At 42.2% G+C, this 17,272-nt stretch overlaps 2 protein-coding genes across 4 annotated transcripts; both read right to left on the bottom strand.

Moving 5' to 3' along the window:
* Positions 1-4: 4 nt before the first annotated feature.
* On the bottom strand, positions 5-7,321 carry LOC135486637 (uncharacterized). Of its 2 annotated transcripts, none has more exons than XM_064769589.1 (5): positions 7,260-7,321; positions 2,757-2,997; positions 1,817-2,067; positions 1,050-1,260; positions 5-883 (listed from the first exon to the last, which is right to left on the bottom strand). In XM_064769589.1, the coding sequence occupies exons 2-5, from the start codon at positions 2,976-2,978 to the stop codon at positions 635-637; spliced, it is 933 nt and encodes a 310-aa protein (XP_064625659.1). In that variant the 5' UTR covers positions 2,979-2,997; positions 7,260-7,321; the 3' UTR covers positions 5-634. The 2 variants fall into 2 exon arrangements, with proteins under 2 accessions (XP_064625659.1, XP_064625658.1); XM_064769588.1 differs by lacking the exon at positions 7,260-7,321 and adding an exon at positions 6,745-6,900.
* A 3,818-nt stretch (positions 7,322-11,139) lies between these two features.
* On the bottom strand, positions 11,140-15,856 carry LOC135487097 (uncharacterized). Of its 2 annotated transcripts, none has more exons than XM_064770459.1 (2): positions 15,568-15,856; positions 11,140-14,731 (listed from the first exon to the last, which is right to left on the bottom strand). In XM_064770459.1, the coding sequence occupies exon 2, from the start codon at positions 12,914-12,916 to the stop codon at positions 11,843-11,845; it is 1,074 nt and encodes a 357-aa protein (XP_064626529.1). In that variant the 5' UTR covers positions 12,917-14,731; positions 15,568-15,856; the 3' UTR covers positions 11,140-11,842. The 2 variants fall into 2 exon arrangements, with proteins under 2 accessions (XP_064626529.1, XP_064626530.1); XM_064770460.1 differs by lacking the exon at positions 15,568-15,856 and adding an exon at positions 15,410-15,519.
* Between the last annotated feature and the right edge of the window lie 1,416 nt (positions 15,857-17,272).

A 17,272-nucleotide genomic window follows, 5' to 3' on the forward strand; every position in this document is an offset into this window, starting at 1 on the left:
AAAATAGGTTTTTAATTGTTAAAACTTTATTGGACATTTTTAAGATCTGTCTTATTGTATTATGCAACACGTGTACAGGAGTGTAAAGTAATTGGAACAGCAGCTGTTCGCAGAGAATTTTATTGCTATCTGCCGGGGTTGTTATATGTGACGTAGAAGTGGAAAAAAACCCTGAATCCAAGGATGGCGTTAGCTCACGTTAGCATTAACTCCTTTAGTAAATTCTATTTACACTAGTAGCCCGAGAACTTTTAGCAATAACGTTACTACAAATACCAATTGAGCAGTTAGGCCTTGATTCACTACTCCTGGAGGCATCACGGTCCAGCACAAATTAGTACCAGTTGCCTCAGTAGAGACCCAGTCGAGGGATTGCCAATTCCTTAGTTACATATCCTGAAACTTAAAATACTCTAAAAGGCAAATCGATTGATCCCCGGTTACATATTTGGGATGCATTATTAGGTTATTGTATATTCTTTTACACACTAAAAGTAAGGTTAAAGTGATCCAAGCCCCCTTGCCCCTTCGCTCGCTATGAAATTCAGGAGGTATCCTATATCCGGAGAAAACAGGAATGTCAAAATTATCTTGTGCAGGAGGCAGCAGGATATTTTGGGACGTCCTGTAAAGTCTAATCGTCCTCCTTCTCTTTATAACAAAGGATCTCGGCATTCTCAAAGTCATCGCCACCGAAGTATCTCTCCTCGCTGTCCCAGCTGTGCCAGGCTCCCTCGTTTTCCAGATTGATCTTCCCAAGTAGGCCATCGACGATCCCGGGTGAGTATCCATTCACTCGCAATACCTCATACTTTTCGGGACGCTTCAGGACCTTGCTGACATCCTTCCACTTGTACTTGTAGTCATGGTCTTTACACAGCACCTGCAAGCAAATTTATTACTGTAAACTAGTGTAGGAGACGTTAGGACTTGCAAGTACTGGCACCTGCGTCATATGCAGTAGCCTTGGCTGTTGGAGATCCTTTCAGTGGATAAGGGTATTTTCCAGTTGGTGAAAATGCTGTATTTGGTGTAAACTTCACACCTACCTGGAAGCACCCTATGTCCTGTGAAGCATACTCCTGTCCTCCATATGGGAACCATGCCTCAATCTGGTCATCGTCGTTGAGCCTGATCCGGCCAAATGTCCCCTCCTCTTCATCATTCCACATGCAGACATAGGAACCTTCTCTATCCTCGGACTGGAGGGCATGGTGTGGCAGCTCGTCTCCATGCGACACATTTTTGAAATGTGCAGGGCTGAAAAGATGTACAGGAATGCCTATAATCTTTTGGTTGGCACAAACATCATTGAACTAGAGGCCCCTGGCCTGGGAACTCGGCTGCTTGTAATAAAGTAGAACCTCGCTATTAAGGACAGCCTTGGGACTTACAAGTGATGTCCTCAATAGAGAGGTTGATTTGAATGGAAATACCAAATGTGAGAGGGTGTCCTTAAAAGAGAGGCGTCCGCTTAGGGAGGTTTACTGTAATCATTTGAACAAGAGGCCTGATTGCCTGGGAACTCTGCTTATAGTGATGTTTGATATAGCATGACTTGAACGAAAGGATCCATTTATACCAGCTTGGAAGTTATTTGATTTGGATGGGTGGGATATGGCATAACTCAAACTAGAGGTCCATGTGTCTGGACACTCAGCTGATATGAGAATGGTTGGGAACAGGACATGGAGTAAACATTCTAAAGGACAGGTTATCATGCTGTTACAAGGAAGTTGCATGATGAAATTGACATTTACTAGGCTTTTCATTGCACTGCGGAACAAACCTTTTAAAGTTAAACCTGGGCACTTACGCATCAGTGAAATTCTTCTCCCTTACGCACAGGACGATCGCATTCTCAACCTCATTTTCATCATGTTCAATCTCGTCCCCACCCCATGAGGACCATCCCCGCAAAGAGTCGATTTTGATCTTCCCTAGTCGTCCACTGATCACAGCTGGGGAGTATCCATTCAATTCTAGTGGTCTAAATTTCTCGGGGTTTTCTCGGACACGCTCCACCCTGATCCAAGAATAACGATAGTGGCCATGCTTTACCAAGACCTGTAAAATGTAAAGAGACAAAGATATGAAAGAAAATAGTTAATCTTCTCTTTACTCATATTGACACTGATGTGGGCATTGGAGACAACCCCCCCCCCTGAATACATAATTAGCACATGTCATAATAATGACACCTTACAAACACCTCTGGTGTTGGTTTTGAATATCTGAACACCTGTGTTTAGTGTGGTGTATCTTTCGTTTATCTTGCTATACCATATTGATTATTCCTGTTGCATGATAGCTGTCAATGTAGTGTGTAGTACCCATTATATATACATAGTCCCTGTGAAAATATGTCAGCCTAGAAAAGAAGGAGGCTAGAATTCGAAAGTTATTGGTTTCTATTGACCTCAATCTGTCATCAGACCATATGGCAGGCCTCTTTTCTAGGAGACATCGCACCAGGAACAGAAATGTGACCCATCACAGCAAAACCAGGCGCATGTCGCTCTGAGCTTGGCAGGTTGAGACGGACTGTCTGTTCATTTCTCTATTGTCTGCCTTTTGTGAAATATGAGCACATCAATTTCTTCCATTATCTTCTGGTGTCATTTAGGCTCTTCTTCTGTGCGACAAGCGCCTGGTTTTGCTGTGACGGGTCACAAATGGTCCTACAATCAAGAGGTTTCAACGGCTCATGGACGACTTTACAGTGTAGTACATGCGCAGAAGCCCACTGGACATACCTGGAAGTTGTCAAAGTTCTGGGAGTCGTACTCCTGACCGCCCCAAGGGAACCACGCCTGGAGACCACTGCAATACTCATCCACGCTGGCCCTGCCCCACGTGCCTTCCTCCTTTTCCGGCCAGTGGCAGACAATGGACTTGAACTCATCTGGGGCTCGTACGGCCTTGTGCGGATGCCGCGGCATATCATCGTTGTTCTCGCATAATACAAACTCCGTCATCCTGATTCACCGGTTTTGCCTGAAAGTGGGAGAGAATATCATGAGAGGAGAGACATCCACCCCACACTCCAATGAATGCGACTTAGCCCTACATCTTACTAGGAACAAGAGGCCCAAGGGCCTGGCGCTCAGCTGGATATGACCTAATAACATAGGACTGAGGGTATAAAGTAGTAAATATCGGCTTTATACTACTGTTTGAAGGTCAAGAGAACACGTTATACCACTAAAATTTCCAATGCAGAGCTGCCAGCTGGATGAAATATGATTGAACTAATCAGCCATGGTATGTAAATATTACAGGAGGCAACGGAAGATATCCCTAGTTCAGTATAGCTTTACAGAAAAAATGGGAGTAACATTATTGTGTTGCTTAAAACGTCTACTTTTTACTCATGTAAGAATCGTAGTACTAATAATAACTTCAACTTATTTTCCAGTTATGATAACACAACACGCATCTTCATGATCATGATCTTTCTCAAACTAACTGAATGACCTATTAGTAATCGCCTTGGACGCACAACCTAACCACATATCAATCCGCCCCGACGATCGACACATCCATTCGATTCGATAACCGGGTAACCCTCGATAAAGTTTGATAAATAAACTAGAACTGAGATTTCACAGGAGCACCTGTGAATTCATGACTCCAGGGTTGTTTTGAGGGCGATATTGTAAGAGTTGGTCTTGAGTACGTGAAGGTCCGTGTGAGGCACCTGGGGAGAGAAGACTAGTTGAACGATGGGATCATGGAGGTATAAATAATTATTTATACCTCCATGATGGGATCTGACACGGACACTACTATTGATCTCATTATATGAATACCATTTAATTACAAAAAAGTGAAAACAGATCATATCATATTCCTTGGGATAAATTAAAATAAGAGTGCGGGAACAAGGTTTTTTAGCAGGAGGAAAGCGAGAACATTTTGTGCCGTCGTATTCCGATTTGGCTGGTTAGTGGTGAAATCTGCTTTTAATTTTGCAAATTAACATATTCGTTTTTCGAGTTCTAACGTTGTCTGAATTAAAGATGCTTTCCCAATGCTTGACTGGTCTGGCAATTAAAGAGACATTGCCAGGAAAACGTGACGTCATTTTGGTCATTCTTCTTACCGCACGCCCTCTCTCTCCGTAAAAGTTCCTGACATGGTGTGAAGTGGGAGGGCGCACAATGGGAACCACACTGCCGCGATGTTAATAGTTTCTATTTATAGAATTCAGCGGCAGTGTAGATTTCATGTTCAGGCCGAAGATTGGCCTAAAACGTGGACGAAAAGAGTGCATTATCGAGTGTTGGAGAGGTCACGTGATTGGACGAGAAACCTGAACAAAGTTTTCGTGCTTTTAGCTGTCAACATCAATGGCTATAATATACTCCTACGGAATAGTAGAACTAATAGAACTAATTTCCGAAGTTTCCAATAGTTTGAACACAAATCAAAACATCGCCCATCAGCTGGACTCAGATCTGCATAAATTACGATAAATAATGATGTCGTCGCTTCAATTTCGCAAAGAAAGTTGACTCCATTCGAAGGTTGTTTTGACCAAATTCTGTTGAACTCATCGTTATGAGGGCATTTGAACACATTCTCGTTGATCTTTTCTATAAACGTGTGAAGTTTCGTACCAAAATACGTTTCCGTAAAGGCTTAAAAAAGAAAATTTGTCACTTACAAAATCATCGCTCCGGTAGAAATAAAAAGGTCACCGCCATTTTCTTGATGATAGTACTCCAGGTAACCGGCGGGAAATTTAAAGCGGGGTCATCCGGGGTCAAACAACAGTTTTGCTCACTACCGCCAACTGGTGATATAAATCCACACTAATCTATTTTATATCAAAACTTCTGTATCATGAAGACCTTTTCAACTTTATTTCGAGCTTTTATCTGCTGGAATAGAGCGTCAAAAAATTGTTTTTTCATTTACGCATTTTGCCCCCTGGGGAGCTGAATTTAAGTCGAATCGCCCAAATTTTTTTCCGTAAGCAACATTTTCTGCGGTGTTTATAAGCAAGACTAGATTTGAAGTGCCTCGGTTGTATGATTACAAAATGCCCAACTTTGCCTACAGATGGATGGATGGATGGAAGGATGGCAGGATGGGTGGAAGGACGGACACCAATCGAATAGCTATTTGACTAGCTCCGCTGACTTTGTCAGCTGAGCTAAAAACTATATGTTGGGATGCGGAAGACACATTCAACTTGCCCTTGACCGCGCTCCAGACTCTCGTCAAGATATATGACCGAACGTTTCAACGGTAGCATTCACCGACTCCACATGCTGTCTAGCCTCTCACAATTGTAACCATGGTTACGACGTAATCATCCCATCAGTGTATCAAACTATTAGGACTTTTATGCGAACGTATTGATTGCTCATTAGAACATGGCCCAGTCCCCTAAATGTGTCTAGTCACCCGAGGACCACCAATTTCACACCCTTAGTCCTCTCTCTCTCTCTCTACAATATCCTTTTTACTTAAGCAGAGCTATACCCTATACTAGACTATACGCGAACAATAGTTTCATGGTCATGCACCCTTTGTGAAGCCATTGTTCGCGTATAGTGTAGTATACCGTATACCTCTATGGGGAATGACCATGAAACTATTGTTCGCGTATAGTATAGTATCGGGTATAGCTCTATGGAATGGGTGCCTTACGAACAGTATTCGCGGGGACCGAAATACGCCTGCCGACTTGCCGGCCGTAAAGGTCAATCCTAAAATACATGTATCCTTGGATCAGCGCCGGTATATAGATCGGCTTGGAAATTCGGCCACAAGCCCCAAAATTCGCCTCGCCAGTTCTCCCCTTCGTCATATCAACGCATACAAATATTCAGATGATATCTTTTTAGATATAATAGCCCTTTGCATTGCTTCGCTTTCAGGAAAAGGCCTACATACATTGCACGAATACGAATAACCATTAGCAGATCGTATCACCAAGCCTATGCAGAATGCTCTCTCCTCAATGCGCAGACCAACAGCAGTTGCACTTAGAGCGAGTCACATAGGGTAGCATGCGTGCGGTATTCGGTCTTTTGGCTCCGATCAGATGGGTGCGGCAGCACTTTAAGATGAGACCTCTGTTGGGGGAGTACCACAGGACATTTAAAAACCTCATGGATCATCCAGATGTTAATTAAAAGAATCATTTAGTTGATTAGTAATAAAACATGTAATGAAGGCCTGTACTTAGAAATTGCAATAAAATGAGTAAAAATGAGTACTGTTGTTTCTAACTTATCCTGTAGTATGCAATAAATCGTTTAATAATTGTGATAGATAACATTAAAATGCACTGGTCACTTCTGAACAGGGTGGTATACGCTGCACGAAAATCGAACGCGCACGATGCCCACTGTAAAGGTCAATCCTAAAATACATGTATCCTTGGATCAGCGCCGGTATATGGATCGGCTTGGAAATTCGGCCACAAGCCCCAAAATTCGCCTCGCCAGTTCTCCCCTTCGTCATATCAACGCATACAAATATTCAGATGATATCTTTTTAGATATAATAGCCCTTTGCATTGCTTCGCTTTCAGGAAAAGGCCTACATACATTGCACGAATACGAATAACCATTAGCAGATCATATCACCAAGCCTACGCAGAATGCTCTCTCCTCAATGCGCAGACCAACAGCAGTTGCATCTATTAAATACTTATGTACAACCCAGACGAGAATATCTTCCAGGTAGACAACTACGCCTTGCTACTATTCGAGAAATCGAACTTACCTTAATGTTGTTGATCTAGCTGCTTCGTGCACCGACAACGCCCCAGAGAATGTTATTCGTTCGTATAGGCCCGACTGACTGGCCTAGATATTTCCGGCTCGCAAATTGATGAGTAGCCGCTTGAGATCAATTCAAAGGATTCATGTATATACAGTGAACCTCTTTATTAAGGTCACCCTCGGGACAGACAAGTGCTGTCCTTAATAGAGAGGTGTCCTGATATAAGATAGGTCAATTTGAGTGGAAACAACCAATTTGAGACCATAACTAGTGTCCTTAATGGAGAGGGTGTCCTTTAGAGATGTGTCTGCTAAGGGAGGTTCCACTGTACTCTAATTTCACCCATCTAAGACCGTTTCTTGATAAACAAGCGCAAGCCAAGTCCTAGGATGTTGCCCCTGTCGTTCGATGTCATTCAACGCGTCACTCACATTGAGTTCGATACTGGTTAAGTAACCCCAAGTTGTCTGGGTGATGCGGGTCATCGCGTCGTGCCTGGTCTGTAGAAAACTTACCTTACTTCCGTATTTTAGCGTTCGAACAGACGATTGCAAAAAACCTGCCTATTTCAAAATTCCGTTCGTCACGGCTGCAAACGATCTCGAATTCAATAGCTGCAAAAGATATAAATCATCTCCTTTATGCGCGCCCTGATTTAAAGGTGCAGTCCCCCCTTTAACTTAATGTAACAGGACATAATACATATACATGTACTGACATTGTACAAAAAACATCCTGTATGCTAGTATGTATTTGTACGAACATGTTGCGAGTAAGTATGTAAGGTCTTAATGACAAATTTGCAAAACATGTTGCATTTTGGTCAAATTAATGTAACCACCTCGCTGTATTAGCTGGTATGAAATAAACGGTCTTAAAAATTGAAATTACTGGTTTACTTCACCTTTAAATGACCTCATGTATAATCATGGGATTTCCTTCTAATTATCGAAAAACATCCACATGAACTTACTGCGAAACCCGTGATAGTCATGCACGATGGCTGTGACTATAGTCTGCCATTCATGGCAATGTGATGTCTGATACGAAAATAGATTTTCATTTTTAAGTTGAAAATGGAATTTGCATTATTCAATTGTCCTGCGGGAAGCTGACAGGGACAGATCGACAAACAACACGAGAGGGTTTGTCCATGGCGTAATCCTAATAGGGTGAGGGACAAGGCCCTATCACTGCGTCCGGAGTGTATCTTCGACCCGCAAAACGAAGCGCGACTACTCAAATAATATTGAGGCCAGTCTAATTTTCAGAGAAGCATTCCCCTTAAGTCATCCTGGCCTGAGATACAGGTTTTTGATACTCCTACCTCGTATACAAAATATCGAGAGGCGGAGTATATTGAAAATCACTGATTATGTCAGGATGCAGAGCTGAGTTCTGGGGCAAGTGTGTCGGGAGGATATGTTGTCAGAGACATATACATGTGGAGTTTCTCGTAGTTTTGAGGAGGAATGTTGTCAACATTTTAAGAGAAGCAATCGACACTATAGAGAGATGCATCAAAGCATGATTAGGCCGGCACGAGCCCTTCACCTTTACTGTAAAAGTAGGCCTACATGTAAGACGTTGCGTGACGTTGGTCCCCGGGTTTTACTCGCGGCCGGTGCCCCCCCCCCCCCCTTCCTCTCAGGCCTTTTGAAAGCATGCATCCTCGAATACCAGAGTCAGTGGTATGCTCCTCCCCCGCACACGTTACCGGTTCGAAGCTCGGTCATTGGTGCCGAGACGAGTGTTGCGCTGAAGTTCAGGATGTTTGAAAAGGGGTTGTGCAGTGGTCATTGCGCGCATACCCCTGTACACATCTGCACACCGGTCTAGACTCCATTTCGTCCTCCTGATACCGTATCTACCGACGGCGAAATTACATCAATAAAGCAGCGGTTAGTTTTAATTTAACACACGAGCTGGCAGCACTGTAGGACTTATATTCAGTAAAACCGTGTGTTTGCACAAGCCAGAGCGATGAAACTTGGCATAATATTAGAGTTTGTTTTTGGATTGTCCATTTACACATCAGCATCTCCTGAAATTCGCTTTCAGTTGAGGCATGATAGGACATTTATAATGACACATAAAATCACTGACCTGAATTCATAATACAATGAAGCTGTTCTTCAACCTTACTATCTATTGCAAAAATGCTGGCGATATTGATAATCTTACTTTAAAGACGCATTAGAAATTTAATTTTCTCATTCTTTCGTTCCGTCTATAACTAGCTCGGTTCGCCTGATGAATTAAACGTTATTTGCTTTGAATTTTGTGACTTTTAGAAGTATACTTGCATTGTACATATTCAATCAATCCATGCAATCAAACTTGACAAACTTGACAAAGCTAAGAACCTATGCACACAAGGATTTAACATTTTAATGAGTACATACTGGGTCTGATTGATCCATCAATTTTACATGTATCGCGGCGCAGTTCACGACAAATTAGAGAGGTTCCGATTTTGAACGCGGTGGGGATTTTGACGACGGATACCACGTTATGGCGGCTTTTAGTACAATGAACATCACACCAAGGGACCATCGACAACGGGAAATGGAGATCGATCCAAATAACTCTGATGAATATTTAATACGAAAATGTTTCATAAAATGGATTTTCGATACAACTGCTTTAGGGCCATGCCTACACGGAATCTCGGCATGTGGGCTATTTTATTGACACACTTCAATTCACTGTTTCCCTCTGCTCAGATTCTGATATCGAGTATTCTACCCCCGCAGTAATTCACTAATCAGTGAACGAATATTTTTAGGAGGCCTACTCGTAGTTAAACACCGGTATCCAAAGCCCTTGACTGAACACTCCTAGAAAAACACTTTCAACGATTTTCCAGTTACAGCAAGTATAAATTGTTGATTACAACCGTTTCATTATTCCACAGGAGCAGGTTGCTTAAACGCTACTAATTAATGAAATTTACTATCGGATAGTTAAGCTGACGCTGGCGTTTGTCTCAAACTCCGATTGAGTTTTGAGCAACTTGGCGCGGTTGTTTAAAACAGATTTTGTCACTAACGTTGGAGATACTGACCACTTTAGGCTCCATGGTATAATAGTTCAGCATCGATATCGAACCATTTCCAATGTGCATAGGCATTCATTGCAACTCGATTCATTGGAACTAACTGCAATTTGTTGAGTCGCAAAGAAAATATTGTTCGGTGTGCAGCCTGCATAATTTCTAGACGACTGCATATCAAGCAAAGTCACCCGCCGTGCTCGTCCGTACGCATCATGCGTGTCTTCCGTGTCACCGTGTACAACGAAGTAATAACTATTGAACCTCGCGGCTTTGATATTATAGAATCCTGATAATTTAATCAATTAGATTGATTAATGACTTGAAAAAAATCGTTAGCGTTCCATTGCTTCCATGATACGAAATCGCGTGGCGTAAAGTCAGTTGAGATAATACAAAGGTAAACGCCTGGGAAATTCACAAATTTATACGAGTTATGGCGTTTTGTTGGTGTATGTTCCATTTTCTAAAATTTGATTTTAAAGACTTCTGCAAGGGTCTATTAAGAATGTGCGCCGTCCGACCAGAACTGCATGCATGGGTTTGTTCGTCAATGATGAGGTAATAAACGGGTTTTGTCTCCTGCCTTCATGAAGCTCCGGCAGCCTCATCCTCGAATCTCGATTTTTCAATTTTGTCACTGAAGTCTTTCATTTTACATGTGTAGTGCTTACATGTAGTGCATACTATTATGGTAAAACGAAGCAATCAGACCAACTCACTTAGGAGATTACTAACATAAAATACTAATAGGCCCTATCCATTGTTTCCAAGGGAGATTGAATGTCAATTAATGCACTCATGCGTTCTGGTTCGAGTGGATATGACTGCATAGGGATGCTATTGCAAAATATTGACATAATCAGGACCTTAGATTGTTGGGACTCATGTGCATGATTCCGCTGTTCGTTTCGCACTGTGGTTGCCGCGGCGGCAAAACGCTACGCGGCTCCAGTGATTATTCGGTAATTTTATTATGCCGTCTTTTGGTAGACTCCTATGCAGTCCATTTCGCCATCCTGATCGTCTTTCCTGGCGACAGGACAAGGCCGATCCACTGCGTCCGCAGTGTATCTTTTGGTGATATACTTCCGCTTCTCACTACATCGTAGTAACGGGTAATTTTGATTACCAAATTACCACTGGAGCCTGGCGGAGTTTGGCTTCGCCGCGACCGGTGCAGGAATGCTCTATATAGTGGAACCAGATCTTGTTTAGTATACTCTTAAATTCACTGAACGATGAACATACATCCGTACAGTTATAAAGTAGGCAAATCATAGAAAATAATAATAACAACCAGGCTGAAAAATATTTCTTTTAAATATCATTTAATGTCATTTCAACTTCAACAATTAAGGCAAGATAATTCATTTCAGGGGTACCAAGTGCCTAAATGGCATATCCGGTATGAAACACGTATTGCGAAATCGGTTAGGAGACGTCACGACTTTTTTATGGTTGCGCCAGTGTTATGAAATGCTTCTTTGAGGTGAAAACGCTTTAATTACGTACCGACTGCTCCTAACCGATTTCGTAGTAAGAAGTAGACCAACCACACTGACAACATAATTTCTCGGAGACAAAGGGTTGCCAGTAAAATGCGAACCGGGTACATCACAATTTTCAATGAATAGATGCCCTGTGATTCTGCTGCTTACCAATTCATATTATTCTGGGCTGAACCAAACTTTATCATTAATACTGAACCAAACTTTATCATTAATACATAAAAACAATAAAGGTACCGCTTGTCCTGCGCCCGAATTGGCACTTGCAGGATTAGTTTCATTCTTGCTGTAAGGTGTCGTATCCTGAATGAATTTGTACCTAACTTGAAAGGTTTCTGCAAGTTTTATATTCTGCCTTGTCAATGGCAGTATCAATGTGTACAGAATATCATGGTACCTTTATATCACATGCTTTAACAGAGGCTTGGTCTAACTTCCAACTCAAGATAACTACCATGTTGGGCTTGCGGACATTTCATGTTATTACACCGACCTATATAAATAAAATCTATATAATTGTCACCACTTGATGCTAAGATGGTTGTTTTGAGTCGACTGGTGATTTATTAACGTCCCATAACTGTGAAATACAAGGTGTAATAACTGGAGTAGCGCTGGTCATACCATTCGCGACTTGCCAAGCGTACATCCTGTGGTTTGAGCGAACTGTCCCGGACTCCCTTCGAATACTGATGCGACCATTGCAGTGGTCGACCCTCGGGGAAAGTGTCTTGAAATCTAGACTAGATATAGATGTCTGGCTACCCTCGTGGTGGAGCGAGAAAGTCGTGGGAGAGGGTGTACCCTTTCCCGGCGGAGGCGGCGTTGCGGCTTGTCTGTACGGACTGTGATGTATCCTGGGAAGAGTCAACCAAGGCAATTCACTTATCAAACTGTTGGTGGTCTCTTGAAAGGCAGCGGTGGAGGGGATGCCAGGTTTAGAGTCCCTGAGACTAAGTTCTGTCCTAGACTTCGGGGTGGATGGTCTCACCCCTGATGTCTCTGGATTCGGACTTTTCGTCCTCGGTTTCGAGGCATTTGGGACGCGGTCTTTGGCAGTTGGTTTCTTGGCACTAGAGACGCGCTCACGCTGCTTCAACATGGAACTTGTCGCCTGAGATGAAGATTTCTTTGTAGTCCTTTGTTTATCCCCATCTTTATGAGTTCTGCGCGTGCGCCGAGTTGAGTTCGTTTTCGCCGGAGTAGGGTTTGTTTTTATCACTGTCCCTGGTGTCCCGTACGACCGTTTCGGGCCGTATGATTTGTACCGTATCGGTTTGGCGAATGGATTGCTTAGGCCAGTTATTTGAGACACAATGTCTGCACCCTTGGAACCAGATTTCCCAACCTCGTAGCTACCTATCATGGAGCCGAGGCTGATATTCTCAAATTCATCCTGCAACGTTTCAGGGTCACATTCCTCCAACTCTTCGGATAATGGAGAATCACCTCTCGGCGGAATCTCGCGAATTCGAACGAGATTCTCGTCGTCATAGAAACTCACTCGTTTCCTTGGTTTTATATGCAAACTGATCTTTGCCAACAAATCGTCATCCAAGATGAAGGCAGATGGAGACGGGCACTGGAGTATCGTGTCTTCATCCATTGTGACGTCAAAGACACTTGGCACAACGTTATTTGCGTTATCCAATTTAATAAGTTTAATCCAACTGAAAGGGTTAGGGGACCCCTACTTTAAGTCCCCTTGTCGAATCCATGTCGAAGGCCAGAGTTCGTAATAATCTCGTCATTCACAACAATATTTGGAAGACTTTCTGTAAACAGTTCTCCTTTTTTGAGATACGAAAGTTGGCCCGTTCCTGCAGGCCCTAGCTATTGCGTCCACATGTACGTTGTATACTTCCCCATTCTCGACAATCTCACCAATAACCAGGTCTCCTACACGAACTATTAACGGGTGTCATATCAAAAAGTATTCCTCTCAACAATGGCATCACCCTATGGTATCCTCAGGTACAGTATTGATAAACTCGACGGTGAACACACAAAAAGAAAGGCCTACACGTCCTGATAATCCACAATTCTTTGTAAAACACCAAATGGTGTTCATAGCAAGCCAATTATTGAAGTCGCATGACAGGCGCTATAAAAAAGTGTCTTTGTTGACAACGCCAATGCAATGTATGTATTTGAGTACAAATATCCTTCACCACGATCGGGAAATCCTTTAGCTAATGTTCCCTGTTAACAAACCAATAAAACGTATAAGCAGAAATCGATGGACTGGTTGTTAGGGACCGCTTATTGTTCTTTGGGTACTGCAGAATGACTAATTCATTAACAACCTGTTTGAGGGAGAGAAACGCGTTAAACATGTATGACGGAATTTGGTTAGAGCAGATAAGATATCATCAGCATCTGTGCTAGCAACCCTGAGACGGACACTCAAACAGAAAAAAGAAACGTCCGCAGTTGATTTTCGTTTGAGTTCAGATTATGACACTATTTGGATATCCTTTCAATTCATTGGTTATATCGATAAATCAGTTTGGAATTAACTGTCGTGACCCACTCTTAAATCCTCTAGGACATTGACCCAAATGTAATTAATCCGCGATTGTCGCCAACAGTTTTCCTTAAAGAAGATAATCCGCTGTTATCCATTAGTCACCAGTCACAGAAACACATATTTCAAAAATCATTCACAAGAAATTTCCTTGGCGTGTGTCAATGCTAACATCACTTTTTCAGACTTCGGGCAAGAAATCCACATTTGTGTCTCTTATAATTCAGCAATTTCCATTGCCATAGCGTAGATTTTGTCAAGCCCGAGTAAAACAGGCATAAATATTGCTAAAGTAGTTGATATTTTACAAACATTTCTCCTTACTTTCATCCATTTATTTTTATTTCATTGGGTTTACATCTCCGAAGATCCCGGCCGAAGATATGTCAACCCAAGGATGTCCTCTTTCGAACCTAAGACTTCTCCCGCGATATAACATGTGTTTTATTCGGCAACAAGCGCATCAAAATCCATACTCCAACACTGTTGGTGCCTTGAACAGGGAAGTTAATCAGCAGTTGGTCTCAATGGTAAGAGGCTCGTATATGCCGTGCGAGAGGACGTTATAAGTTACGACTGTCACTTAATCTTTTACATATCTCGAAATTTTAAAAAGTCAAAACATACGTTTGAATTCGTGTCTTGTCACTTGTCCAGTGTTCATGATATTGTTGGCAAGTAGGCCACTCTTCTTTCTATGGACAGATAATGGGATGATTGTCACACCTATGAATAATTCGGCTATGCATTCTGATAGTGGTCGCTTAATCCATTGTCCTGAGTATATCACCAATAAATAAATTGCGTCGTCACGTCTTGTTCGCCAACACTGACTGAACCTCAACAGCACAATTTCGGTAGTTCCACTGTACCTTGTTCGTCTTCTGTGGCCACCTGTCAAAATATAATTAAATAATGATTAACGAGTGACATTGGTAAGGACACGTGTATGATCTTGCAAAGTCAAATTCAATTAAAAAATTTAAAAGAGTCTTGTGTTGGATTTATTGAAGGCCATTCCTGTGCTTACCCTTCGCAGACTATACCTTTCAAAAATATTAAAGTGGTCTTCTTTTCAATCGATATAGCACTTCAGTGAAAATGCTAGTACGTTGAAAAAAGTTAGATGAAGACAAGTTGAAAAAGTGAAAAGAGACGAACAGGGACGTAAATATTTTGACATAGCCACATATCAGTACTTGCAATTATCAATCATACGTGAACAGCTGTCTATCACCATATCTCATCTTGGGTGTGACTATGTCCCTCACCACCGACGGGATGATTGGACGGAAGAGACGGACAGGGTCTTACTTTCTCAAAGGTTGAGGGAGGAGGCCGGTCCAGTGCGTCCAGAGAGTAGGACGGAGAGGAGAGGAGGGAGACGCTAAAAGGTGGCGTTAAAACATGATTTTGAAAAATATTGCCAGATCAGTGTCTGAAACAATACTGGATGGAGGGTACGCATGCTAACTATAAAAATCCCACGAACACCAAAACCAGCTCACCTCCATGTATTGCCTTTTTATGGCAATATTATTTTATGACTTGTTGAATAAAGTGTGTACTTACTTTAAACATCGATGACCAAGTGTAAAAAAGCGAGACCATAGGCCCTCACCAAAATGTACAAATAGGTATGAGTCTCTAACACACAAGTCTTTATCCAAGGCCAATGAACACACATACATATTATTACAAACCATTGGAAAGGTGGTTTCAATACTTACCGCTTTAGGCTAACAGATTATAACTTATCCTCGTTGACACATGCCTTGTCCTATATGAAATACCTCAACATGAGATTTAATGCGAAATTTAATCCGTCCTAGTTCGCATATTATAACTGGTCCAGTTTACAGTTCCTCAACAAAGTTGTGACTATATATTATATGATATTGTCCCAGGGCCTGTGGAACGCGTGTCCGCTGTCTTCAATCAAAGCTAAGATTACCACCTGACCATCCGTCGTTGTCAGCTAGCCATGTCGTTTTGGCACATCCACGGCTGTCTGAGGACACCCGTTGCGCTAAACCGTCACAATCAAAGCTACGAGTGTGTGTATTACGGAACAACGGTTATGATATGCTATTAGCACTATCACGACCAGTAGTTCTGAATAGTACAATCATGAGACGCATCAAAGATAATATAACTACAGGACGTATTTTTCTCGTGTTTGATTATATCAGTGATAAAAATATAACAACACCTCCTTCCTGTGGGATGTGACTGAGACGCAAATGGAACATGAATAATTGACTACAATTAGCAGTTGATCTATCCATCTATAAATTATTCATCCTTATTTGGCGAGAAAATGCCCGCCATCTCAAAAACAAAAAGAGTTTGTGTCTTTCAAGCTGCCTATTTTGATTGTGAAAAGGAGCACATCTAACAATCTATGGAGAACGACAATGGTGCATGAAATTGCAGGCGCATCAGGACGCCGCCGACCGATCAGCTCTTAGGCCTAAGAAATTGTCTTTGCTAACTTGTCCTAGACCTAGCAGACAACTACACCTGATTTCGTCGTCACGCCAGTACGCTATCGCGACTGGGAAACATCCGATGGATTGTCTTGGATGTCTGTAAAGACATTAACTCTGGTAAAGTTCAGGGTCCGGGTTATGCATTATGCGCTCAGTGATTCAATGGTTTTAGTTTGATGTTTTATGCCCAGTGCTTTTAAAATCAGCAAGCGAAGAATGCTTAGCAGGAGACCCGGACAGCCATGGGATAACTGAAAATACGAATGTGTGAACTTTAGACAAACATCAAGAAATAACAAAAATGCCCCTGCGGTGACATACTTTTACTTTTCAGTCTATAGACTTTGAAAGATAAATATCAAGCGGCCATATCCGTTGTTAAAATGAAAATTGGACAAAGATCATAAGTACGATAACTGCACATCTTTGTCTGCTGTGTGTCTGTATATCCACAAACCTTGACGTCGACTTGGGGTCACCGCCAGAAAACAATCTTAGCACTTCATAATAGTCCGCAACCAAACTAAATATTTATGAGCAAAAGTTTGCACTTGAACAGAAATATTAAATGTGTCCTCAAATGGCCTCCTCTGCGGGGAACATGCTAATGGATCAAAAATTGCATTGTCCTCACATGCGTGCTTTTCACTCTTCCAGCTGGTTATAAAATTTCGCTTCCTATGTCTCGATGGACTATTACACCATCACACAGAGTCCCTTTTGACTCTAGATGTGACATTATTGTCTCTCCCGTGGACTATCAAAATCTGACAACGCCTCTGGTGTGTATTGCGATTGACCGACACACCATCTTAAATTTGGATGTGAAAGTTTCTCTCCTCTGGACGGGCCACTGTCAAAATGCATGGATGTGACAAAGTCTGTCGTGTAGTTGGCTACCCTTACACCATATGACAGGGTCTCTACTGTAGATGGCCTCCGC

The sequence above is a fragment of the Lineus longissimus genome, chromosome 4 (assembly GCF_910592395.1).
Source record: "Lineus longissimus chromosome 4, tnLinLong1.2, whole genome shotgun sequence".
NCBI lineage: Eukaryota > Metazoa > Nemertea > Pilidiophora > Heteronemertea > Lineidae > Lineus > Lineus longissimus.